The sequence below is a fragment of the Podarcis pityusensis genome, assembly GCF_964106645.2.
Source record: "Podarcis pityusensis genome assembly, chromosome: 5".
In the NCBI taxonomy this organism is placed as follows: Eukaryota; Metazoa; Chordata; class Lepidosauria; order Squamata; family Lacertidae; genus Podarcis; species Podarcis pityusensis.
This window is the reverse complement of record NC_138032.1, coordinates 22412325-22440180: the sequence shown is the minus strand read 5'-3', so window position 1 is coordinate 22440180 and position 27856 is coordinate 22412325. Positions and strand designations below refer to the sequence as shown.

Below are 27856 nucleotides of genomic sequence, written 5' to 3'. Positions count from 1 at the left end.
AGTATCTACCCAGGTCTCTAGGCATGTGCAGCTGTAGCTTCTGGAGCATCAAATACGATTTCCCACCCTATGGCCCATAGATGAATAGGAGTATTTATGTTTAGAAAGATCTAAACATCAAGCATTTATTTAAAATGTGACAATGCTTTTGACACAGCAGCCCTCGTACATCTCTTTGGGGTGATGACTTTGGTTGTTTCACTCTCAGCAGCATGCCCTTACTAGTAACTCCAGAATGTAAATAAAAGGTTAATGGACAAAAAGGGGCTTCTAGCTACTAACGTGAATCACTTTTCTTAAAGTGACAATTCCACAGTTAGCAGAAAAACAGTGTAAACACCAGAAGAATGTTACAAAAAAAAAAAAAAAAATCAGTTCGTGTTCAGTTTCATCCATCTTTTTACCTGACAATGACAGTCCTCAAGAAGCAGCGTCATACATGCAGAATACAACTATGCAGCACTGGCAACTAGATAAACAGCTACTTTATACAATGAACGCCATACACAGCCGTTATGAACTACCGATACTAAAAATGAAATTCCAAGATGCCCAAAGATAAACTGTCAACAATGAACTGGTAGAGCTGCCATCTCTTCAGCGGCCAAAAGGAACAGTGTTAACTGTATTCTTCGCTCTGGAAACGGGGGGCAGAGTTTCTGGCAGTTTCATTCTCCTGTGTTGTGATTAAGTCTATAATGGCTGTCAGCAGTGCAGTGTCAGTTGATTTAGTATTGTTCCAGTCCACAGGGTGTGGGTTTTCTATTTTCTCTTGTAGAAGGTCATCCAATTCTTTTTTCAAATCCTGTGGATAAAAGGATGTTGGTTCAGAAAGAAACCCAGAGCAGAAAGTTTCAAAAGTCATTCTATTTTTCTAGGGTGTCAAAAACTTAATACATACTTGGAAATGAAATGTATTATTCTCTTTCATTATTCTGCATTTTGCTAAGAATGTGTGTCAAACCTCTTGGAAATTTAACTAGCTCTTTTCTGCCCAGCTAAATGTAACTTACTTTAGGTACAGCTTTATCTGTTTCGAGTTATTCAAGAACTGTACTTTATAAAGCACTTTGAAACAAAGTAAGTTTCTCATAAGGATAAAAAAAGAATTGCCTAAGGAGTCAATGGGTTGTATCCAACTTAAGTTATAGACAGAGGAAGCCCACTGAAATTAATGGAAGGAAGTTAGCATTGTCCCTTAATTTCAATGCATCTACTTTAATAATGAATTTGGATACAACCCAATGTCTTTAAAAGAATCCCATTTTCAAGCTGAAATAATAGTTGAAGTTGTGGTTTAGTTAAACTGCATATTTTCACATCTTGTTAAATTTACAACTTCACTCTTGATAGCACTTTTTAACAGTAACAATAAAAATAGCTGATATAGGCCAAGAAAAGACTAATGTGAAAAAAATGAGGCAAAACTCAATAAAAAGGCAATTATTTTTGAACATCAATCAGATAAGTTCAGTCTTAATTTAACATAAGGTGGTTGATATTTGATAAATAAGTGAAATGTTTTAGTTTTTAAGATCCTATTGTATTTCTTCCCCAACCCCTTTCAGACAAAAGCTATCCATCTGGCATTAAAATCTGCTGCTTGATTGTACTTCATCTATCTCAAGGTACAGGTGGGGGATTGAATGAACAGGGCTGTACACTGCTTATCTAAACATTGATTCTCTCTGATTACTCCACTTTAAGTGCCTTTTTCTGGAAACAGATCAGGTGGAGCAGGAAAATATCACATAGAAATAAATGTAGTATCTCCCTGTTGATTAATTCATTCCGCCCCGCCCCCACTTGGAAGGAAGGAGAGAGCATTTCACATGAAATCCTAAAATGACAGTTCTCTCCAAAATGAAATGCCTGAAAAGATCTTTCAAGTTTATACTTTATAGGAAATTACAACACAGCAATCTAAGCAGACGTTAACTTTAAAAAAAGAGAAAGAAATGTTTTTGTGACACCATACTATATAAGCTGTTCCAGGAGCAGGGCAGTTGTTTGTTTAGAAGAAAATCTGAAAATGAAATGGGCAGCCCACTCACCTTCACTAGCTGTGCTATTCTTGCTGGAGACTGAAAAACAATCCACTCATCCACAGCAATTGTATCCTGATCTTTGTCCTTCTGAATAGAAATATCTCCCCCAAAGAACAAAAGGCAGTATGGAGAGACTTCTGTGCAATCATACAGGTATATCTGTAACAAGGAATGCATTCAGCACATATAAGCTATGTTACCACGTTCAAAATAGGGCACGAGAATATTCCAGTGTATACTGAAAATGGGATCTCAAGTTACTTGGTTTTAAACTTGTGTGTAGTTCCTATGAAGTGAAATATTAATAATGTGGCAATCACTGGAAAACACTTCAGGTTCAAGGTTTTGCGAAGCCAGGACAATTATTATTTTTTTAATTGTGAAAAGTTTCACTCCCACAGTAAGCTGCATTACATACAAACAAGTGCTGAGCAAAGATTTGCTGCTCTTCCTTGACTAGAAACAAGAGTAGTCATAAGGCATAGCTAAAATATGTGATATCCCTAGGCCTGTAAAAAACGAAAACAGCACTACAGCCTTTTGCATTGCATGGGCTGTGCTTCTCAATGTGCTCTCCTCCCTTCTGGAATGACAGTCGTAAGATCACAAGAAGCATGGAGGACATGAGAATCTGAAGAATTCTGCTGCGAGCAGCAGGCATCAGGAGGGAGAAGGGAGGGCACAGAACAGGAATGAAGCATTAAAAGCTACCTATATCGCCATCTCTCAACCAGGAGTTGTCATTTCGAGGCCCCTTGTAAAGTGCAGTGGTAACTGAAGTGAGTGGGGCTGCGTACAGACCAGACTAGTTAAGCTAACTAAGACTGTAATTGCTTCAACAGAACAGACTATGGAGACTGTGACTTAAAATACACCCACATTTCTGCTTAAAGCAATACAAAATAAATTTTCACTTACGCTGCTTGTCCTCATCTTCAAATGGTAAACAAGCCAGTTGTAATGGAATTCTGTCTCTTCAACATTGACAGACTTGGGATGAATGTAAACTGTTCCATCTGTTTTAGTGGAAACTTTAACCCTTAAGACACAGACAAATCACTTATAATTCAGCTACAAAGGAATAACATGCACATATGTTCAAAGATTTAAGATAACTGCTCTTCAAAAAGAGACTTGTAATGTGCCATTAGGGCTATCAGCAATTTCTAAATTAGATACTGCTGCAAGATATTTAGGCAAGAACTGGAAGGAAAAACAAGAAGGATTTTAAGCATCTATATTTAAAAAGTTCCACTTCAAAATCAGACTACAATATCAGATTACTTTAAAGATTTGTGTTATATTAATTAAAGAATAATAAGGTTATCAGTTGAACTTCATTGCAATTTGTGTGCTCTGTTCCCTTTTTCATTCTGAGCAAGAGTATATTGCTTGCATAAAGGATAATCCCAGTGATGGGAAAAGCAAAATTATACTGTCCTATCTATGATACTATCCTCATTTCAATTTCTCTTTTGAAACCCAACACATTTTCAAAACAAGAGGAAAATAAGTGTTTGATATACGGAAAGCCATTTTCTATCATCATTATTAGTGACTTATCCAGTCCAGGGCTTAGCATCAAAGCAAAATATAATCAATTCATTTTTGCTAGCCATCTACCAAATAAAACATACATTGTGGAGACTGGATCAAGAGAACTCTGCTTATTCAGTCTTAATTTTTTATTTGTGGCTCCACCTAGTGGCAAAACTATGCTATTACTTTTTGCTCAATTCAAATAGGAAAGAGCAATCTGCATACTGGTTATTGTGCTAAGCATGCACTACAGAAAGGACCACTATTTCAGACACAATGGACTCTTCTAGCCAAAAGAGCAGTGTAAAAAAATTAATAAATAAATTTGTGGTTCTCACTTGGGATGATCTCCACAAAATTTCTGTTCATCTGGAGCTGCAGAATCCCAAAATTAACCCAAGTATCACCTGCCCAATCTGTTGTCTCACCTGAGTGTGTGGAGGGGGAGGAGGGGGGAAATAATCACATGCTCCCCTAGAACTCAAGTATTCCTAGACTACATAGTTAGCAACACAAGGAAAAATATATTCCAGCCTTCTTCCAACTATGTAGAAACCCTTGTTTAATATATTCACACACACATCCTTGGTAAAAGAGCATGAAGAAAAAGCCTTACATTTTTCTCTTTTTGCTGAAGTTTGCTCGGATCTTTGCAACCTTTGGATATAAGCCAGCACAAATAACAGCTTTGAGTAGCTTCTCATTGTCTAGAAAAGAAAACAGCCAAGTGAATCAACAATTCACAAAGGGAGAACTGAAAGCGTATCTGGTGCATTGCTCCTCTTCAGAATTTACCTGAGTTAGTGTTGGATTTGGGATCTCTGGGGCTTCTACTATTCACAAACCCAGCTGCAAGGAGATGTTCAGCAAACTGCCCTTTCATGTTACGCAGCATCTAGAGAACAGCATGAATCGATCAATTTGTTCTTACAGATAATGTCAAACTAAATCTGTTTCAAAAGTGTAGGTTTTCTCGCCAGAGACGAACAACTATTACCTGCAGAGTATTTGAAGAAAGAAAATACTCCCAGCAATAATCCTTCTCACACCTGAAGCCACGTCGCTGGGCTTCTTCCCAACCCTGAAAGCACAATTATTATTATTATTATTATTAAGTATAGGTCCTTTTAAAGGAAAACTGGAACTGAACTGAATCTGATTTTGCTATCTTCCTGATTTGAATTCCAGATGGAATTAGAAAGCATTTTATAGAGTAGTAAAGAAGTGAAATATGAAGTGTCACAATAAGAGTGACCTAAAAAAATAATATGGAATGCATTCATTCCTTTCACAGAGCTGTATTAAGCCAAGACATCCAGATTAGAACTAATTCAGCAGCTAAAAGGAAGCTACCATTCATATCACTTCCTTATTCCACTATGTGTAAAGGGAAAAGCTCTAGAACGGCAATAATTAATCCTGGTCTCCAAAACAAGAGGAAGAAACACTTCATGAACTGCAAGTTGGAGGAGATACAGGATTAAAATTAGACCCATATATTAAAATTGTTTAGAGCAAATCACAGCAGAAAACAATGAAACTTGGCATAAAAAGCTAACCTACTAGTAATACCCTCCTAGTGGTGCATCAGTTAAACTGCTAGCACATTTGCAAAGCTAAGCAGGGTCCAGAATTCTAGTCACAGGGTCCAGAATGGCTTCAAATTGGATGGGGGGGGGGAAGTGTTGAGAGTCCTGAATTGCAGGAGGTTGTATTTAGATGACGCTCAGGGTCCTTTCCAACTATACAATTCCATTATTCTATGATCTCCATACTAAATGCATAAAGGTAAAGTAAAGGGACCCCTGACCATTAGGTCCAGTCGTGACCGACTCTGGGGTTGCGACGCTCATCTCGCTTTATTGGCCGAGGGAGCCGGCGTACAGCTTCCGGGTCATGTGGCCAGCATGACTAAGCCACTTCTGGCAAACCAGAGCAGCACATGGAAACGCCATTTACCTTCCCGCCAGAGCAGTACCTATTTATCTACTTGCACTTTTGTGCTTTCAAACTGCTAGGTTGGCAGGAGCAGGGACCGAGCAACAGGAGCTCACCCCATCGCGGGGATTCGAACCGCCGACCTTCTGATCGGCAAGTCCTAGGCTCTGTGGTTTAACCCACAGTGCCACCCGCGTCCCCCAACTTGGGTTTAATACTAGTTTGTCACCACTACTAGTAAATCAAGTATGGACCGTGAAGATTTCATCTCTGTGCAATGTGACCTGTTTATGCTAATATTTGAATCCTCTTTATATTATTTATTTAATAAATGATGTTCCCCCTGTGAATCCACCACCTATCAACTAGAACAGTGCTTCCCAAACTTCACCCCGTCGTGGACAAGTTGAAAATTGCTGAGGGTCTTGGCAGACCATTTAACGACTTTTCTGCCTGTTGCAACAATTGTAATTCCATAGAATTCAAATTGTAATGCAATAGTTTACAATATATTAATAAAAGCAACAATGAAAATGACTGTTCCATGCAATGGATGTGCTGTCTCACATCTTCAAACAAATATCCAGGAATGCCAGGGAACCACCATGAAATTTGCAGACCACTTTGGTCAAGGGATCACATTATCTACCTTGAAAGCATTCACAATAGTGAGGTGATCACTTTTAGAACTCTTTGACAGTTCCTTTCTTCTTGCGTCTGCTACTTTTTCTTTACCCTTAAGAGAAAAATACACAAAGTTGGACTAATCTGTGTATTAAAAAGAAGAAAGAAAGACTCAGGAGATATAACCAAGAAAAACTAAGTGCAATTTGCTGTAAGACTAAAACATAGCACATTACAAGGGGGGGGGGAATCTTTCTGAAATTAAAGGCTTCATCTTCAAAAAACAAAAATTTAAATTAAAACAAAAATTACTTTTAATGCTCTCTATAAATACTTTACCAAGGGAATGACAAAAGGGTCCTTGAAGCTGAGGCTGGCAGCAATAGTGAGAACAGGATCTAAGCAACAGAATAAAGCTCCAAAGAGAATCATTTTTCCTATGTGTGGCTCCACTGGTAATCGCGCCAAATGGACTCCAAGGGGAGTCAATTCTTCTTGCCTATCCAAGGCATTCTGTTAAAGGGAAGACACAAAAAAGGAAGAACATAAACAATGAAAAAGAGTAGAAGAATTTGGTTGAAATCCATGTTAAAGAAGCTTTTAAGTTTTTTAAGTTTTAAGGTACAGTGAAATTTAGTTTCACATTTATTTAGAATAACACAGCCTGCTTACATACGGTAATTACGATTTTCAGCAATAAGGTTGGGACAGCAGAGAAGAGTAGCATATGTACTGGAATAAACAGGGTTGAGGAAAACTGTGAGCAATAATCATGAAGACAACTCAGTTAGGTATCCAGGGTGAGGGTGCTGAAACCCCATCCACTGTTAGAATCTCCGTAAGTCTTTAGACTCATTGCCTCAGTTTTCTATCGCTCAGCAAGATGCTTGCTTTAAAAGTACCCAGATGCCATATACTACTCCAAATTAATGAACGTACACACAAATTAGCAAATCATCAAGACACAAAATTCTGAGCACCAGAATTTCTTGTTCCAACAGGCTTTTAGGAATTGACTGCTTTTAATTAAAGGGCTGGTGCCGTGAAGTTTTTAATGTAATTATTGGTATATTTTAAACAGATTTTACGTATGTATATAGTTTTAATTATTTGAATGATTTTTCTGTTTTAGCAGTTTTTCTTTTTATCTGTAAGTTGTTTTGAGTCCCATCAGGGAAGAAGACAGGGTATAATAATAATAATAATAATAATAATAATAATAATAATAGGTGATTTTTACTGTTGTCCTCAAAGCTTATTTGAATTTTAATAAAATACCAACTGAACAATTGCAGCAAAATGAGCATGCACTGCCCATTGTGCTTTAACCAGTGTAAAAATTCATTATCTTATTCCATTTCAATGTCCTGATTTTTCTAGCTAAATCTGTCATTAGAAAAATTAGGAAAACAGTACTTTCCAAGTCAAAACTAGATATTATTTGATTTGGGTGAAGTTCAATTTTAAATTGCACTAAGATTTAAACTACACTTCTTAGTACAAAAAGAAGTTTATTAAATTAGGACTTCAAGTGTTTGATGTTTTCCTTGCCTTAGATACTAAAATCATGTATAAAGCTTAGACAATATCTACAGTAAACATTTGTAATTGCTCAGTTTTCTGAATGATTTCTAAGTACCATGAATGAACATTCTCAAGCCTGAACAAGTTGTGAACTGCCCCGAGTTCTATGGAAGAAGGCTGCTATACAAATTGGTTACATAAAATAAAATATTAGTACAGGAAATAAACAAAAAAATACCAGCTGCATGAGATTTTTTATGGATAACAACACAGCATCACGTGATGGTGGATCCATCAGTTTGCTCAGAAAATGGGCAATTCCTCCAAGCTTTAAGATCTGAAAGAAAACAAAGTTCAGCCTTGTTTATAAACTCAAATTAAATTGCAAAACACCTTCAAAATTATCAATCAAATGCTTTCCCACTGACTCATTTTTTAAAAGCATGAACAGTTAGGAACAGAACTATCAAAAGCGTTCCACAGAAAAGAGACTCCTATTGCTAATTATTATTGTTATTACCTATTATTATTAATTAGCATTATTATTTCATTTTATGCATCACTTCCAATGAAGCTTCTCAAGCAATTTTACAATGTAATAATAAATTCATATACAGGACAACTTCACATATAAAAACAATTTCAGATCAGTTGCAGATAAAAACTCGGACATAAATGTCCACTTAGAAGACATGTTGAAAAAGAAGTCTTCAACTGATGCTGAAAAGACAAGACATTTGATATGTAAAGGAGTTACAGTCATACCTCATGTTACATCTGCTTCATGTTATGTTTTTTCAGGTTGCGTCCCACGGCGACCCGGAAGTACAGGAAAGGTTACTTCCAGGTTTCGCTGCTCACGCATGTGCAGTAGCGCTAAATCGCGCTTTGCGCATGCGCACAAGTGCCAAATCGCACCGCGCACATGCGCAGACATGGCGCTTCAGGCTGCAGGCTTTGCACGTTGTGAACGGGACTCCAGAACGGATCCCATTCGCAACTGGAGGTACCACTGTAGTGGTACCTCCAGATATACTACTAACACTCAAAGCCAGATTACAACACCATGCAGAGCACAGAGATTGGTTGGGTATAGAAAGAATGAGACAATATTTGTATGGGGAGCCACCACTTTGAACTTAGCCTGGTAGCTTATTGGCAACCAGTGCAATTCTTACAACAGTAAGATGCTAATAGCAACATAATATGATGCTAATATTGTGCCCCAATGAGAAGTTAAACCACCACATTCTGCACTACTTGCAGCTTCTGAGTCATAATAATAATTGTAATAGTAATAATAGTAGTAGTAATAATTATTATTTATTTATACCCCACCCATCTGGCTGGGTTTCCCCCGCCACTCTAGGCAGCTCCCAACATAATATTAAGAACAAGATAAAACATCAAACATTAAAAACTTCCCTAAACAGGGTTGCCTGTTCAGGGGCAGCCCCAGATACAGTGCCTCTCTTGATTCAGATGTTACAGAGAACAGGGTATCATCAGCATATTCATGACATCTCACCCCAAATTTCCTAATAACTGTTCCCAATGGCTTCAGGTAGATGTTAAACAGCATGGGAAACAAGATGGTACTTTGCAGCACCCTTCTGAACTAGCAAGTTTTGCACTCTCTCTGAAAGACTATCATACAAGATTGACACCAATCCTCACTGAGGTCATTCCACAGCCTCAAGGCAGTTGCAGCAAGAGCTCTCCACCTTGCCACACATGGCCTCACTTCATACAATAGAAGCACATGGACAAAAGTGCAACTTGCTGAACTGCAGGGCTCATATGGCAATGTAGATCCATTGCTAGATATGGAAGAGAAGCCTTTTTTATGAGCTCAGAATCCCATCTGCTACAGATGGCAATAGAAACCACTAAAGTAATATAATCTGGATCAATACTACTTGAGCGAACTCCAAATCTTTATGCTTGATGCAAAATCCTTTACCAGAAAGGCTACCCTAACAGGGTATATATAATATATATATTACCTTGATTTGCAAACAAAGTTCTTCCAAAGGTGTCCTCAGGATTTCTGGCAACTGATAATCGTCTAACAAACTGGCACGCAGACCATTGTACAAGTGGTAGCAGTTACCAGGCTGGACTCTGCAGGAAGTTAAATATTTTGACACTGTAGTAACATTGATGTGTTATAAGTAAAAGTGGCTTAGCAGTATACCTTTTATGCAAAACTTGCAATGAAAGAATGAGAAGCTTAGGTGCTGACCCTATGGCTCAGTGTACCATCAAGAAGCAATTATAAAGAGAAGCAATAATCTAGGATAAGGGTGGGGAACCCCAGGCACAGGCACAAAATGAGACCCTCCAGACCTCTTAATATGGCCCTCAAGACTTTCCCCAAGCCACACCTCTCATCAGCACTACTCTGTCCCTTGAGTGCTTTTGCCTGGCTAGAATGCGTCCCTTTAAGAGTTCTGTGCCTAGATAGAGGAAGAGGTGTGTGCATGCACACACACACAAATATGTGTGTGCATAAACCTCTGGCTTCTGCATGGCTGAAATGTAGCCTACTGTTCGAAGGTAAGAGTCATGGTTGTCGCTCCACCCTTTTTGGCTCTGGCCAATATTGCCACTGGCATAAAATCCTGAAAGGGAACACATCCCTTGAGCTAAAGAATGTTCGCCATATCTGATCAAGGACAGCAGCAGGGTGCAACAAAATGAAGAAAATGTTACCAAACCAACACCAGCTTCTTTTTATATATGGCACAGGGGATAATAAATGCAAATATGGTGCTGGCAAGGATGATATATCTACCTGCCAGTCTGACGTATGTCAACAGAAAACTAAGGACCACAATGCACTCCCCTTTAATCAGTATGAGACAATAACCTTATAGGATGGGATTGCACCAAATCTGCAATGCAGTGAAAGGTAACGCCCGATTGGTCTCACAAAGGATAGAATGGAAACTGTTGACTGAAGCAACTTTGTGCAGCTAAACAGCTATGCACCTATTACACATTTTTCTGTATTCTCTTGAATACAGAATGCTCTTGAATACCAGAGTTCTAGGCAAATTCATTTCCAAGTGATTATGTGGGAAGATATTAAGTACTTCCAAAGTTAGTGGGAGTAATTTTCAGGTAGCAATACTGTGGAGGAAAACTCTTCAAGGATAGTGATGCTGAACTTTCTTTTTCTTTATGTACTATCTGGTAAGTAGATACAGTGGTGCCTCGCAAGACGAAATTAATTCGTTCCGCGAGTTTTGTCGTCTTGCGATTTTTTTCGTCTTGCGAACACGGTGTCGGAAAAGTTTTGGAAAAGCTTCAAAAATCACCAAAGTCTTCAACAACCTCAAAAAAGGCTACCACACCGCGTGCTATGAGTTGCTCCTCGAAGTCAAGTCGCAACTGTATTAACGGTGTTAAGAAAAAGGAAACAAACTTGCAAGACGTTTCCGTCTTGCGAAGCAAGCCCATAGGGAAAATCGTCTTGCGAAACAGCTCAAAAAACCCTTTCGTTTTGTGAGTTTTCAGTCTTGCAAGGCATTCGTCTTGCGAGGTACCACTGTAGTATCTAGAGAAATGAACTGAGTAAAAAATGCTACAGGACATGATTTATTTGTACTACATGTACATTAAAGGAAAAGGTACCCCTGAACGTTAGGTCCAGTCGCAGACGACTCTGGGGTTGCGGCGCTCATCTCGCTCTATAGGCCGAGGGAGCCGGCGTTTGTCCACAGACAGCTTCCAGGTCATGTGGCCAGCATGACTAAGCCACTTCTGGTGAACCAGAGCAGTGCACGGAAACGCCGTTTACCTTTCTGCCGGAGCGATACCTATTTACCTACTTGCACTTTGATGTGCTTTCAAACTGCTAGGTGGGCAGGAATTGGGACCACCCACATGAGCTCACCCTGTTGCGGGGATTCGAACCACCGACCTTCTGATCAGCAAGCCCTAGGTTCTGTGGTTTAGACCACAACGCCACCCATGTCCCTCTACCAATTATTTGTGCTCAAGAGCTCAACCTCCGCTCGCACAGCATCTCCACATAGGGAGCAAGAATATCAGGCTACAAGACCTATACGTATCAACTAGGCATATGTGCTGTGCCTATAGTCCTATGTCTTAAGGCTTTATTTGAAGGAGTTCAACAAATACAAACAATGCAAATGTCAAGATAGTGAAGAATTTTTTTCTATATGGTATTTTTAGACTGTAATAGAGGGCTCGTGCTGCTGAACTACTTTAACTTCTAAAACTAAGTTTAAATCCCTGAAGAACAGTCGTGTTGGACCATGGAAGTAAAAAAAGAACCCTAAGAAATTCCTGTTAACTGCTTAAAGGCTAACAGAAGTATTCTGGTATGAGGTTTTGCAGGTTAGAGCCTCCTATATCAAAGGTTTGATGATACAAGAGGATGCTCCAATCTATTCATGCTCCAATCTAAAATGCACTGGGCTCCACCACACCACTTTGGGTATTCAGTCTATAAAAATTAAATATCAAAGGGGCAAAAAACAAAACAAAAAACTAAGCCAGCAAATAAAGTCACTAAAGGAAAAGCTTCAGATCAATCAATAAAGTCAGCAAAGTGAGGGGGGAAATTAATGTCTTTAAAGTAAACTTTAAATAATTTTTTTATTAAATATTTGAAAATGTTCATTATTGCAATAGCCAAGGTTTCCCTGCTTCTGTCCATTCTGTTACAATAGATTACTCTTACCTTCCTGCTCTACCTTTCCTCTGCTTAGCGTTTGCTTTGCTAACCCACTCTGCAGCCATCGTGCTAATGTTGTTCTGTGTATCAAAGTTAGTTTCCTTTATCTTTCCTCCATCTATAACGTATACCACATCGTCTATGGTGATGCTGCAGAAATGGGAAGCAGGAAGAAATGATTAGCTTTTGTACATCAAATAGAGACAATCTGCATTGATTACGTCAATCTGTAAAAGAAATTGCCCCTTACGAAACACACAAATTGTCCTGCAATCAATCGTAATGAACAGAGACTACCACTTGCTACAGTTTTGCTATTTCTTACATAACAAGCACAGATCCACCAAGGAGTGAAGTCTGCAAGAAAACCAAAAAGCTAAAAATGCTCAGACTGAAGCAAGACAAACTGAACATGTCAGAAGCTAAGACTGTCAGCAGACATGCTTATGTTATTGTTATTATTATTTTACAGATTCATAAACCACTTCACAGCCACAAACTACTGCAGTAGTGTGCAAAAAGATAAAGGAGGTAAAATACACAAAAAACTAACAATAGACCAATTTTTACATTGATACAATTAATAGCCCATAAGATGACTGGGTCATACTTAAGGGAAGGTTTTTAGATCTAATCATCAAGACAGCAGGCACCTGTCTAACTTCAGTTCTAGTACTAGCTACATAAAACAACATTAAGCATGCTAATCTGGAAATAAGTTCTATTTTTAAGCAAGCATGTTTTGGGTTGGAGCCTTAGGATAATCAGCTGTAAGCATACTTAATGGAAACTGTTAGGCCTTGGGGTTTTCCAACAAGCAATCCAGTCTAGGCAGCACTCCTATGTAATTCCCAAACAGTCAGTGTAATGGATATTGAGGAGGGAAGAGTTTGGGTTATAACTTCTTTTGCCTAGCTTCATGTGCACTTAAGGATGAGGGTCAGTTTCGACACCTAACTTATTCCACAGGCCATCAGATATTGCTTAATGCTGAAGCCAATTTATAAAAGCCGAAAAGGAACTGTTGATCATATTGTAAACAGTTTTTCTTAATGAATACAGCTCCCCCTGCAGCTCCAAGTCAGGAAATGCCAAAGTTTCAAGGCAAGGCTTTGCTGTTGCTCCTCTCCTCTTGAGGCTCAGTCCGCTTCCTGTCTAAACTCTAAGCACATCTTCTCATGATCTCTTGCTCTGCACTAAGCCATTTTTTTCTAATTTTACCTCCCCTCCACTTTCCATACCTGCTTGTATTTTCTGTTATTTTTCCTCTCCAAAAAGTAAAATGCAAAAACATTGTTTACCTCGGCCTTTATTCCCCCCCCACACACTTTTTATTGGGCTCCAGGAGGAAAAAAAAAGGGGGGGGGAACATTGCAGGCATTGTGCTTAAAAGTGCCAGCGTTCAAAAAGAAACTCCATGGATTAATTGGGTAGCACTCAAGAGACCTCTGATATCCATGAGAGAATGTGTTGCTTTCCCTTGTACAGCATATGCATTCTACACTAAATTTTCACATTAAACTATCTGACGAATCCAAAGTGGAAAAGCAGCTTCATTGTACATATTTTTAATTTATTTTATTGCTTGTTCCACCACATAAAGGAATTAAACATGTTAATTTACACTTTTAATGAAAATATTTTTTGCCAACAAGTTAATTTCAAGAATTGCTAGAAGCAGAAAGGTTTACCTAGTCTCAGCGATGTTGGTAGCAATTACAATTTTACGGACTCCAGGAGGGGTCCTTTTAAAAACCTAAAGAAAAACAAAAACAAAATCAGAAAGAGAAAAAGTGTTTGTTCCAGAAATTTCTTTCTCATCCTAATGTTTGTTTACTTAATTTAATTTCTTTCAGTCAAGACATGCACATGCATACACTCATCACTAAATTTAAACACCAGAGCAATTACACATTAATGGATAGTTGAAACATTTTATTAAGGTATTATTACAACAGCAATCCAAGAAGAAAACAGTTTTTTGGAATAAAGGATATGATCTCTTGAAAAACAGGTGGATTGAAGCGTCCCATGTTTTAACAGGCATGGCACAGCCCAGTTGAGATATTGTGTTCTATATCATAGGGAGTGGCTGGGTAAACCCAGCCAGATGGGTGGGGTATAAATAATAAATTTATTATTATTATTATTATTATTATTATTATTATTATTATTGGCAGATGAGCCCACACTTTGGTCCCAATTTCCAAGGACATGGAGACTCCACAATATAAAAAATTGATCCCTTCCTTGCTGCTTAGTAAGGCTGAAATCAGTATTTTAATGTTACTTAAAATAATAAATATGATTGGGCAACAAATAAACATATGCAGTTGAGTTCAGAGAAACAAGGGGAAGTGGGGAGGATGGAATATGACCTCCCTGCCTCCCTCATCTTAGCGGTAGTCACCCCAAATACCTCACTAAAGGGTTGTGAGACCCTGCTAAACAAGGTGGGTTATGGGGTGGGGACTGAAAATCAGAGGCATATTTGTTCCCAGAAGTTATCTTCTACCCAGCATTTCCACCAGCATTTCTCTGGATCCAACCAAGTAAGTTATGTGAAGGCACAGCTGTTGCAGTCATTCTACTTTAGTTTAAAAAACTGAAAACAGATTTAGAATACTCTATACCAAAATAACGACCACTGCTAATTATAAAGCTTACCTGGGTCTGGTTAACAGTAGGCATCAACGAATGCAGAGGTATAATAACGAACCTATCTGAAAAATAAAATCGGCATTATGGTACTACTCTAAGTAAAATTCAGTTTGAAAGAAAAACTGAAAATCTAGAGAAATTTAAGAATATAAATGAGGTACAGTTGTAGGAAAAATGAACTATTTTCTTCAAGAAGCCACAGATTCTTGTTACAAATAATATTTTTGAAAGCACTAGTTAATATATTCATTTTATTCTGCCAATAACAAAATTCGCAACCTTTCTATATTTTGCCTTAAATATTGCCTTGTAGCATTAAACTGAAAAAGTCTTTGAGGTCAGCAGCTTGTTAGGTAAAATTAAAATTAAACCTTTGAATATTTTAAATTTATTGCTAGAATCATTAACAGCTATCCATTTGATTCACACAAATAAACTGATCTGCTCTCAAAGCAAATGCAAAGCTCAACATCTTTGAAAGATTTGTTACACAGTGGGTTATGTTTGTGCGATGTCATCATGCAAAACCACATTAAGGATGGAGACTGCTATCCTTTACATTTAACAGTAACCAATTTATTCGCAGGCACGGCCAAACTTGGCCCTCCAGCTGTTTTGGAACTACAACTCCCATCATCCCTAGCTAAGAGGACTAGTGGTCAGGGATGATGGGAACTGTAGCCCCTAAACAGCTGGAGGGCCAAGTTTGGCCATGCCTGCGTTAGGGGGATTTACCAGCCAACACTGTAACTGACATGCCACCCCAGATGCTATCACTTACTGGTCCCCTGCAGTGGCTGTTGGGACACCGGTTCAACCATTGCATTGCATTCAAATGCATTTTTAAGAAAGACAGTGGGAATTATGGTTCTGGCAGTCATGCAAAGGAGAAAGCTGCAGGGCAACAGGAAGAGTGGCAGAGGCTCAGAATGGCAGCTAGAGAAGTTCAGTAGGCTTTAGGGACAGAGAACCCTGCCCTCCAAGTGTTACTGAAGCATCTTGACAGTGCTAATTTAACTGCTCATCCTAATTTAAGATTATTTAATGTAGGCCAACATTCATTTGAAAAGGGTAGCTGAATTCTGAACTTGTCTGCCAACTTGCATATGCTTAGGATGGTGAACATCAACAGTTATGTTGGCACAATTTACAATCTATGATGCTGTGATAGTGCTGCCAAAAGGTGCTAGAAGGGTTTGGATAACAGTTTATAAAGAAAACCCCTAGTTTGCAGCAGAATATTTAAAGAAAATCAAAGAAGATGATTTACCTGACTTAAACATAACTTGAGACATCAGAAGGTCATTTAGAGTGCTAATGTTGTCCCATCCAGGGAGAAATACAAGTATTGCACCATCCTGCATGAACACAGGTACATGGAGAAATCGATTATCCAACATGGATGCACAGTTCAACCCATAAAGCACACATCATGGCCAAGTTCAGACATGTTGTTAAGCCACAATTTAGGAAGTTTGGATCCCGCTCACAAATTTAGTTTGTTTCACCTAATGTTGATTTGTGCCCCCTCCACAGGGTCTCACCTCCTCTTTGAATAGTCAGCTTGTTTACAAAATGAGTGGTGCAATCAGTCTGTTGCCTGGTAGGATGAGGAGGGTACAGAGGTCTGTGAAAAGGCCAGCAAGAAACTTTTAGCTGCACAAGTAGTTTTGTTTGAGTCTTGCATCCGTGCACTCAGATTGGTGGCAGGGAAGGGGCAACACAACGAATTAGAATTAAACCAGAGTACAGAACTTGGATGTAATGGAAGACTACAGTTAACAGAAACCAAGATTCATGCACCAATTTTAAACCATGGGGTTTCAGAACATGATTTGTTAGCCAAAAACAAGCCATGATTATCCCACTGGGGCAGATTCAGATGTGCAAGCAAACCAGGGATTAAGTATTGTATCCAATTCAACCTGTAAACTCTATTTTTGGTATTTCTAAAACTTTGCAACTGCAAATTGTGAAAACACATTCTTAATATTATTTGCAATTTGAAAATTATATGCAGCAGAAACACTTGATTCTGAATAACTTTTGTCCCCCAGTAACACTACTGCCACTATCACAATTTTTCAGGGAATAGAGCAAAGCGCCAAAATACCATTGAAAGCATTGGTAATCGTGAAGGCAGTATTATCTGCATATGTGCAATTTTATTATGTGAACCAACATGAAAAACATTATTGCTCAAAAACTATCTTAAAATACTATCTTCTATTTTCAAAACTTATGGTGTTAAATAAAATGGGATTAAGCTAGAACTTAGTACAAAACAAACATTCTAGTCCCTGAAATGTTTGCTTGGGAGCAAGAGACATTGAAATATCCTGTTGAAGCCAAAGGATGTGTGATTTGGTTCTGAAAAGCATTTACTCAATTTTTTCTCTAAGATTAGTGCAGTATTGACTTTAACACACAAGCACAGAAAAACATTTGTAGCTGTTGTCTTTGCTTGTTTGTCAACAGAGTACAGTGGTACCTCGAGTTACAAAAGCCACAGGTTACAAACACTTCAGGTTACAAACTCTGCTAACCTGGAAGTTACCTCGAGTTGAGAACCTTGCCCCAGGATGAGAACAGAAATTGTGTGCTGGCGGCGCAGCGGCAGCAAGAGGCCCCATTAGCAAAAGCACACCTCTAGTTAAGAACAGTTTCAGGTTAAGAATGGACCTCCGGAAAGAATTTAAGTTCGTAACTAGAGGTACCACTGTAGTTAAGATTCCAGTCTACTCTTGAATTTCTACTATGATGTAACTGGAATACAACAACATTATCATAGCCACTGTTTGCAGTATTGTGGTGGTGCAGTGATCGTGCCTAGTATTAAGAATATTTCTTTAGTAGAGCCAAAGATACAGGACCATGGCCAACAACAAATAATAGTTTAATAATTCTTCAATCATATAATCAACTCTTGTAACATATAAACAACATTTTAAAAAAAGACAGTGAAAACAACTTTATGTATTAGTATTAACACATACAGGGAGAAGAACTTTATATTAATCCCTGTGATTTCATATGCATCACATGCACAGTTGCCTACAAAAATTCTACGAAAACAATTCCTTACAAAATAATTTTCCTCTACAATCATTGCGTAAAGCCAACACCAACTTATATTGTTTTTTAATTATGATGAGCATGAGTCAAATTTAAGCCTTTTTAAGTTCCATTTATTTTAGTAAGGGTTAAGGTTAAGTAAGTGCTTAAGTCTCTTCTCTTGAAATCTAGCAGATTTAGAATCAATTAAGTTTAATTAGGTTGCATCTAATCTAATTAAGAAGAGGAAATAATTTAAAAAGTGAAGCCATATTTAGCCAAGTTGAAACTCACCTCTTCTTCAAGAGCAATGTATTTGATCAGTGCTGCAATCAAATCAAGGTCAACTTTCTCATCATCCATCATTCCCAATGCATCAATTGTACTTTCTGAATACCTAGAAATCACGTACAATTAAAAAGCATTATTTAACCATATGCGCTATAGTTATGTTTAGCACAAGCACACAGGCTCTTGTTTTATACAAATAGCAAAAAAGGAGACTGGTTAAAATAAACACAGATCAACAGAAGAAACTGCTGAAAGAAGGCAACAAAACAGACTGGATCCTATTTGCTTTTAAGCACAGAACAAATCTCAGTCTCTCTTAAACAGATAAACTGCATGTTTATTCAGAAGTTCTACTGTGTTTAATAATAGTAATATATTTATATATCACCAATCTGGCTGGGTTGCCCCAGCCACTCTGGGTGGCTTCCAGCAAATTAAAACATCAAATATGGTTTGCTCCCTAGAAAGTGCTAGGATTGCAGCTATAAAGTGTCTGTCACATATGTAACAAAAATCTGAAAGTTGTACAAAAGTGAAAAATAACCCTACCGTCCTCTCAGCTGCTTCAAATAATCTGGCCACTGCTCATGATAAATTTCTTCTTTTTCTTCCTTTTCTGGCCTGCTTATGTGCCCTTGCATAAACCTCTTTTTCCAATGTGGTCTGCGATCTGTACTTTCTGGAATGTATCTTCAGAAATAAATATAGCATTCAGTAATAATGTTTGCACATTAAGTAAAAAAAATTTAAAAATCATTCTAAATATCTCAATATAGTCTTCATATTGGGAAAAGTCAGGAATCATTATACGTCCAAATTCTGAGTTTTAATGCCACAATGTAAAAAGGAACTAAGAGGAATCGTCTTCACACTAACCGTAGCTTCTCAATTACATCTTCCAAAAGGTACTCCTTGACAGGATAGGTGAATCCAGGAATATGGATCATAGGACAACTGTCTGTATAAAAAGGGGAAAATATATATTACATCACCTACATTTTAGCAAACTGCATCATGCTTGAAAACAAGATACAAGACACAATTTACAGAATAGCTAGAAGCATGAAGCTTATCCAAATAAAACATTTTTTTTTAAATGCTATTGTTATAGTAATCAAAAAAGCTAGTTAGGTTGTTTTTATTCTACTAGAAAGACCAAAGGGATTTAGAATGTTTAGGGAAGTTTTTAATGTTTGATTCTGTTTTTAAAATTCTGTTGGGAGCCACCAAGAGTGGCTGGGGAAACCCAGCCAGATGGGTGGAGTATAAATTATCCTTGGCATGAACTCAAGTGTTCAAAATGCTGCCAAAGATATTGTTCACTGAAGTAAAATGTTTATTGCACACAGAATATGATACTTCACCTGATAAACTGATTCTGACAAAGAATAGTTATACCACAATATGTGTGTGTCTTTTAAGGCGTCATAGAACTATTACATGAAATGGCAAGTATTCAGCATTTCATTTCATGCAGAGATAAACTAAAAAAATAAACAGCATATATTTTGTCTATTTATTTTCAGAAGTACAGGCAACTCCACACTTCTGCACAACTGTGCACATGTGCGATACCTGAAACCCGGAAGTGGTGGAAGCGAGCTGGAAAGTCCTCCTGGCTCGTGAGGAGACTCTCCCCAGAGCCCAAAGAGGACATCCTCTTTGAGCTCCGGGGACGGTCTCCTCATGAGCTGGTGATGCAGCGGGGTTTTATTGATGCTGCTCAGCCTCCCCGCCTAACAGCTGACAAGTGAGAAAGTGGCGGCAGCCTGGATTGTAACCCCATAAGAAGGAAGACACCTGTATTTTGTTATACTATGATGCTTCCAACATTCATAGCAAAATACAGGGGATTATTACACTTGTAAAAATGTAGGTAATTTCACACACCAAAATAGTCTGAGAACTTCTCGGCATTCAGCGTAGCACTCATCAATATGACTTTCAAGTCGAGTCGTACACTTAGCAGATCTTTGATTATGGTCATTAAAACATCTGATTGGAGATTTCTCTCATGGATTTCATCAAGGATTACATGACTAACACTGGCCAACTCCCTACAACAAAAGAAGCACAGAACTGATAACCCCCTATATTCATAAGAAACAAAATGTTAATCAGCAGATATGAAATAAATGGAAATGAGTACAGCAAATACAACTATTAGCAGCAGCTGATAAAGCTTTGAGGAAACACATTCAAAATTTTCTTTTGAAACAGAGAAACACATACTTATCTGACTGGAGCCACTGTAGGACAATTCCTGTTGTGCAGTACAAAATTGAGCCTTGTTTCCTTGGCAACCGGCTGAAAGATAGCCATTAAAAACAATACTTCAGTTCCTCTTGATATTGCTTTTGAAAAAGCAAGAAGATACTTTTAAGTGTTACAATGACAGTACACCTTCAGCTGTACTCACTTACTAAGATTCAAGCATCCAATGTCTGGTTGTGCAATACGAAAATAAAAGCTGCAGTTCTATACACACTTATTTGGAAGTGAGCTTAGTTGAAGTCAACTGGACTTCTGAGAAAGCATGCATAGTTTGGCTTCATGGTATGCTCAGGATGCAGCCAACAAACAGAATGTCTAAGGTATGACACAACAATGCTTAATTAACCCATTTTACAAGTTGTTGCTAATCCAAACAACACACACAAATGCCACTGTTTCTTGGTTGCTCACCTGTTTTATATATACACATTACTTCTAGAGGAACATAAGGCTTAACTTGACAGCAGCTTAGCAGAATAAAAGTTGCAGTGAAAAGTAAGTCTTGTGAGGAAAGTCAATTCAAAGGCAAGTGGGTGGCCTTGCCTGATTGGTGCTCTACTTGACAATGTATTGTATTTGTAGCAATTCCTCATAAATATTTGTGGTACAGTTTTCCTATTTGTGGCAACACCCACAATTTGTGACAGCAAAATTCCAGGTGGAATAATTAACACCTGAAAATACATGAAAATACCATTCCCCCAGTGCAGCTTATCAGATGGAGCTCTGTCTGCATGGCTGTATACACAAATACCTCATATGAAATCTTACAGCCCAGCCAATAAGCATTTGCGCTGACACAATTATTCACAGGACAGGTTACTAATTTTGTCACCAAAAGTTACATCGCTGCATCTGTGGAAGGAGAACCCCCTAGGTAAGTAACAGCACAGAAGGGATGCTAAAACATATGCCCACTCTAGTCTGTGCATAGACATTCTTCAAGTATAAAAACTAACAAGAAATACTCATGTACCTTTCAAGCCGAATTTGATATCCTGTACTCTTTCCATTACCACATACTTCAGCCCTTTCTGCCGCAACTCTCTCTGCTACCTTAACATTAAAGAAAATCTGTTAATGTTTTCTTCTTTGTAAATATGGTTACTTTATCCCAGAACAGATATAAATGTCACTTACAGAGATAGCACTGATCCTTCTAGGCTGAGTACATACAATCCTGCAGGAAGACCCCTTCCCTCGCTCAATATAGTCATCCAAGATGAACTGAGTAACTTGAGTTGTCTTTCCGCAGCCAGTTTCACCACTTATAACAGTTACCCGACTGCTATTTATGATGTTTACAAGCTCCTATTAAAAAAAATAAATTAAACACAGTAATCACTCTGCTGTGTGGAGATATGCTTCCATGCCCTCGTTCAATTATGCACTGAACATTACCCACTCTATAAAAAATACACCAGGGACTGAAATTGTTTAATGGTGTTTCTCTACACAGTAGAACACACAAACATTTCCCACTAAATTCTCATTGCCTTTCAACATTTCATCAAATATTTTTCTTTTCCAAATCTTAATACTCATCTGAGTTAAGACAAAAAGGCTCATATTCAAGGTATGTATTTACCTTTCTCATTCCATAAGAAGGCAGCTTCTCGCGAAATCTCTGCAAAGTAAAGAAAAAAATAAGTGAAAATAGAGTATATTTATAATAGATATTTATAAATTTGTTTAGCAAGTTGAATACGATTAGTGATGCTGTTAAGCTAAGAACTGAAGCACCAACCTATTTTTTTTTAAGCATGTTAATGTTCCATCTAAGACGCTGAGAATCATATATATTAACAATAAATGTATTCAGCTGCAACACAACATTAATGCTTGCCTTTTCCACTAAAGGAGAAGAGGAACTAGAACTGTATCAACCTCTGACTGTGTTCCTAAGCAAGTTCCTTGAGGTTTTTAAAGTTCCTGTGCCTCTCACTGCAGTAAGGATAAAAATGGAATAAAAATACTATTTATTTTTTTGGGGGGGGAAATGTAGCTGCTCTTCATCAGAAGATTCCAAGGCAGTGTACAAAAATAGTCTGGTTCATCTTCATAACCTAAATATGAAGCTAGTGGAGAGCTCTTGACAGCAAGCCCACATGACTGGGCTGCCCATTATACCCTATAATTTAATTCAGATCATCATCTTGGCTACTAGATGAAATACAGCATAAAAAACCAGCTCAGGGTTTCCACATATATTAATTCATAAATAACAGCTATAATTTCTAGCCAAAAGCATTTAAGCAAACTTCTATTGAGGCAGATACAATCAAGAGATCTAGAATAGTACAAATGGGAATACACTAGTACAACAGAGCTTCATCTTCCCCTCCTGCCCTCAACATGCCCCAAAATCTTCTCTGGAGGCTACCTGCATTTCAATATATCTGGAATCAGTTTTTTTCTTTTTCAATTCTTCTTTAAGTTGCTCATCTAAATCAACATCAGGTTTATTTTCTTCTAAGAGATATTCTGAATCTTGATCAAGGAATGTTTTTTCCAATATTGGTCTAGTTCTTTTTGGCGCCCTCTCAACAACAGGTTTTTCCACAACAGGCTTTGGTTTTGGAGGGGTCTCCTTTGTGTACCTGGAAAAGGTGTGGTTAAGCATAAGTCATCCAGCTCTAAGAAACACACATCAGTAGATAAATTTGGTATTTATAGTTTTGATCTACAGTCCTGTGTCCAGCTATGAGTAAATAGGTGATCCCATCCTATAAACAACTTAGGTGGCAGCTGGCAAGCAGATAGCTCCATCGGTAAAGCATGAGACTCTTAATTTCAGGACTGTGGGTTTGAGCCCCATGTTGAGCAAAGATCCCTGCATTGCAGGAGGTTGGACTAGATGACCCTAGTGGTCCCTTCCAACTCTACAATTAGAACTCACTGCTCTGCTTGCCTGGATTTTCCTCCCTACCACACCACACTGATATTTTGCCACAGTACTATCCCAGTTATACCCCGTGTTGTATAATCCCCAAGAGGCCACAAAGTTGCAAGGCACAACAAACAAAAACCTGAGATGAAAGTAGCTCAATAAATGTCACTAGCTACAGGCAACCCCCAATTTGTGCAGGGGGTGCATTCCAGGTCATTGTGAAATTGTGTGCAACTGAAACAGCCTGCAAACAACCCACTCCGCCCCTGACCCAACCTTTAGTGATGTCTTTTATTACAGACTACAGGCTACTTCCAGATTTGGCACTGTGCACATATTGGTTGTGCCTAAAACAGGGTTTGCCTGTATTTTAGTCATTATTATTCCAAATGGCCAATATTTCCCAATTTAGAAATACTGTTGTGATGTGATGTTCCATAAGAATATTAAGCACGAAAACAAATGAAACTGAATACAAATTACTATAGCGTTTGATAGCAAAACAGAACATAGAATGGCGTGTTTAACTATTTTATAATGCAAACTACTCTTCAGTTGGTTTGCATACTGCAAAACATACTGCTAACATTTGACCTGAAACAAAAAATATTATTACCCTTCTTCATCAGACCACCAAGACATGGCTTCTTGTTCTTTTTCATTTTTGCTCTGGACAGTGTTCAGCAACTGTACAATCTGTTCTTCTCTGCGCTCATCCATACGCACCACAGCTCTCTATATATGGAAAGAACAATGGATTTTAACAAAATCTTAAAGTATAACATACTCCATGCTCAAAAATCTTGCTCCAATTATCTCAATGATGGACACTCCTCAATATTGTAAAAGGAGGACTACATATTCTAAATACTAAGGATATGTCAAGTTACTACTATACTTTAAATTTAATGTTTCTGTACAAAGTTGAGAAAGTCTTCACTATCTCTAACAGAAACACACAGTAAAATTCTCTGTCAGCATACACCATAGGACACCTGCACACAAATCTTCTCCATATGGAAGAACATTTCCTTTCATACATACATGTGAGGAAAATGAATGCTATTGTTTATTTTATACCCACCTGAGTGGCATATACACGGATATAACTATTCAATGCTCAAAGAGGTTCTTTTAAGCATCATACAAATGAGAAGGGCATCAGCCACAACAAATGTACCTTGTGGGGCATGTTTGCGGGACATTCTTCAAACTTATTTTAAAAGTCTGACCTGTCATCCCCTTCCTCTCAACTTGTAGCCAAACCCCCAATCCTCAAAATATGCCTTAGAGAGCTGAGAGGCTCACTGGAGCCGATTTGGGGCATACACGGGGAGAGGAAAGAAACAATAAGCCCTGCTGCAGAAGCAGGACGCCACTCATGCAGCAATGGCTACAACCCTTGATAAGATTACTGCAATGCCCTTCCCTTGCTCTTGACTCAGAAACTGCTACCAGTGGGGGGGTGGGGGTGCACACATTTGGCAGACAGGATGGGAAATTGGATGTCCCAACACCCCCAACCTCGCAAAAAGTGGTGTGAGATTTGCCGCCTTGGGCCAGTCACTCCGACTGATGGGGGACAGGACTGGGCAGAAGAGTTGTCTTTCTATTTCTGCTGGGAGCCTGAAGGGCCCTGCCCTGCTTCTTTCCACCTGGCTTGGGGCCGGGCCTGACAGCTCCATAAAGGAGTGCTTCTGCTACTGCTGGGCAGAGAGGGTTGAGTTTTTGTTTTTAAAATTGCTTTTATTTTTATCTATGTCATTTTAAACTGTGATTGATACTAATGCTGTATTCTTAGTTTTCGATTTTATGAATTACGTGGACATTGTTTTCCATTTGGCTGTGTACTTTCTGATGTGTTTTATTTACTGTTTATAACTTTTGTTATGTTGGTAATTACGGTATGTAAATCTTGTCATGCTGTAAGCCGTCTTGAGCATTGTTTTAACTATGGAAAGGCAGCACACAAATAAAATGATGATGATGATATTGTTATTTCCCTAAACGGCCTCAGTCCTGTATACCTGAAGGTGCGTCTCCACCCTCATCATTCTGCCCGGACACTGAGATCCAGCGCCGAGGGCCTTCTGGCGGTTCCCTCATTGAGAGAAATGTGGTCACAGGGAACCAGACAGAGGGCCTTCTGGATAGTGGCGCCCACCCTGTGGAACGCTCTCCCTTCAGATGTGAAAGAAATAAGCAGCTATCTTATCTTTAAAAGACATCTGAAGGCAGCCCTGTTTAGGGAAGTTTTTAATATTTAATGATGTATTGTTTTTAACACTGATTGGGAGCCGCCCAGAGTGGCTGGGGAAACTCGGCCAGATGGGCGGGGTATAAATAATAAATTATTATTATTATTATTATTCCCCAGCGCGGTCAGGAAGAACGAGATAGGCAGGCGCGCCGCACCAGCTTTCAAAGGGCCTCTTGGATGTGGCCACCTTCAAAAGGAGCGGGCCGACAGGTAAATTCCTCAGGAACGAAGGGCTTCACTGGAGGCCTCTTCTCTCAAGCGCCACCCCCCTCAAGGGTCCCGCAACGACACATCCTGAGGGCGCAAACGACGGGCAGGCAGCGCTCGGCCGGACACCCTGAAGCCTCCCCCCCTCACCCACCTGCTGCCTCTCGGCCTCTTTGCTCTTCTCGCCCTGCCGCCGAGCGTACCACAGGCCAATCTCGCGGCCCTTCAGGTGCGGAGGGGGTCGGCCCCGGCCGCCGCTGCCGCCGCCGCCGCCACCACCTCTTCCGCCGCCTCCAGCTCCGCCGCGGCCAGACGACGACGTCGACGACTGCGAAGCGCGGGGCCCGCCCCCGCGGCCCCTATCCCGGCGGTGCTCGTAGCTCATCTTGCTGCCGCCGCCGCCGCCGCTTCCAGGTACTGAGAGTCTCCCGAGCCGGCAGACGCGAAGAAGGAACCGGAAGCGGAATCCTCGAGAGGCTCTCGAGCCGGCCCGGCCGAATCGTAATCACTTCCGTTCTGGCTGACGCGCAGGCGCGGACGTGAATTGAGGCTCTTTCCCTTTCTGTAAGTCTCTCTGTCTCTTTCCCCGCCCACTTCCCTTCCCCTCCTCTACCACTGGAAGAAGAGGGGAAGGGAAGGGGGCGGGGCGCTCAGAGGGGCTCTTCGCTTTCGGAGGAGGAGCGCGTGCGCGAAACGGCGGCCGCGGGGCCAACGGTGCAACGGTCGCCTCGCGCGGCCAGCCAACGTTCTAGAATTGTGTTTCGCTTTGTGCGTCCCGCTCGCCGTCTGTTCCTTCGGTCCCACCCGGGGCGGCTGGCCTGGTCAGTGCCCCGTGAAGCCTCACAGAGCGAACGTTTCAAGGCAGCAGCTGAAAACACAGCAAATAACAATGCAGTTTTACTTCCAGCTGCTGACTGAGGTGGGCACTTCTTGCTTGAGGGCTGCTGCAGCCAGGGCCGGATTTACGTATAAGCTGAACAAGCTATAGCTTAAGGCCCCACTCCCTTGGGGACCCCCCAAAAAATTTAAATGAAAAAAACCCCATGATGTACATTTCAAAAATATAAGATAAAAAACACTATTAATAGACTTCTTAATTGTATTTCAGTTCAACCATTACAGTGGTACCTCGGGTTACAGACACTTCAGGTGATGGGAAGTTCTGCTTCTGCACATGAGTCTGGCAAACCGCTCTAAGCTGAAGCATTCCTTCCTCATCCACCCTAGAATGTTTAGTTCACATTGAGTTCATGAAACATCGTATCCTGACCTGTTCTTTTTTAAAAAAAAAATAAAAATATTTATTGCTTTTAAACCTTACAAAAAGAAGAAAAGAAGAAGAAAAGCAAAAGAGAAAACAGTACAATACAATATATAAACAATACAGAACGCAACATTAAAATTAACACATTAAACAAAACAAAAGCAAAAACAATTCAAAAAACACACATCGTACCATCTCAGTATCCTCTCTTTTTTTTCTTCTTTTTTTAAAAATGATATTTATTAAAGTTTCACAAGAAAAGGATCACATTAATAATAATAAAAAAATTAACAATAAAAAGAAAAATACACAATACAAAATACAAAAGGAAAAGAGAAAAAACAGTTAAAAACAATTCCGTCTTTTCATCACTTCTTTTACATTTACTTGTTTCCCGGACCTCCTCATACCTCCCTCTTTTGTGTTCCAATTCAGTTTGTTAGTCCAGCAATTTCTTTCCCTCCTTTTTAATCCTGATCTTTAATCTTAATATATTATAACATTAAATTTTTACCTATTAAAAACCAATTTTTCCATTCTTTTAACCATTACTGCTAGAAACCGCTTAACTTCA

General features: G+C 39.2%; 1 protein-coding gene and 1 long non-coding RNA gene across 2 annotated transcripts in view; one reads left to right on the top strand and one right to left on the bottom strand.

Moving 5' to 3' along the window:
• Nucleotides 1-381: 381 nt before the first annotated feature.
• On the bottom strand, nt 382-26710 carry DHX36 (DEAH-box helicase 36). Its single transcript, XM_081007847.1, has 25 exons — nt 26173-26710; nt 24168-24286; nt 23045-23261; nt 22250-22288; nt 21802-21972; nt 21638-21717; nt 20620-20694; nt 20278-20444; nt 19264-19345; nt 18937-19077; nt 18391-18493; nt 16313-16400; nt 15049-15104; nt 14073-14137; nt 12388-12531; nt 9680-9797; nt 7912-8010; nt 6489-6662; nt 6175-6261; nt 4585-4668; nt 4383-4482; nt 4204-4294; nt 2967-3087; nt 2055-2207; nt 382-805 (listed from the first exon to the last, which is right to left on the bottom strand). Exons 1-25 carry the CDS (start codon nt 26401-26403, stop codon nt 620-622), a joined length of 2991 nt encoding a protein of 996 aa, XP_080863973.1. The 5' UTR covers nt 26404-26710; the 3' UTR covers nt 382-619.
• A 151-nt stretch (nt 26711-26861) lies between these two features.
• The window catches only part of LOC308478527, a 29761-nt gene continuing 28766 nt past the window's right edge, over nt 26862-27856 (top strand). The window contains exon 1 of the long non-coding RNA XR_013987104.1: nt 26862-26937. This is a non-coding gene — a long non-coding RNA (uncharacterized lncRNA). The remainder of the gene's footprint in view (nt 26938-27856) is intronic.

Bases quoted from the DNA above. Each gene is read 5' to 3' on its own strand.
- DHX36 (XM_081007847.1), bottom strand. From the start codon at position 26,403: ATGAGCTACGAGCACCGCCGGGATAGGGGCCGCGGGGGCGGGCCCCGC. The intron at 21,973-22,249 runs GTAAATACATAC...TTTTTTTAATAG, and splicing joins CTTCTTATGGAATGAGAAAG to GAGCTTGTAAACATCATAAA. The intron at 20,695-21,637 runs GTACATGAGTAT...GCTATCTTTCAG, and splicing joins TATCAAATTCGGCTTGAAAG to CCGGTTGCCAAGGAAACAAG.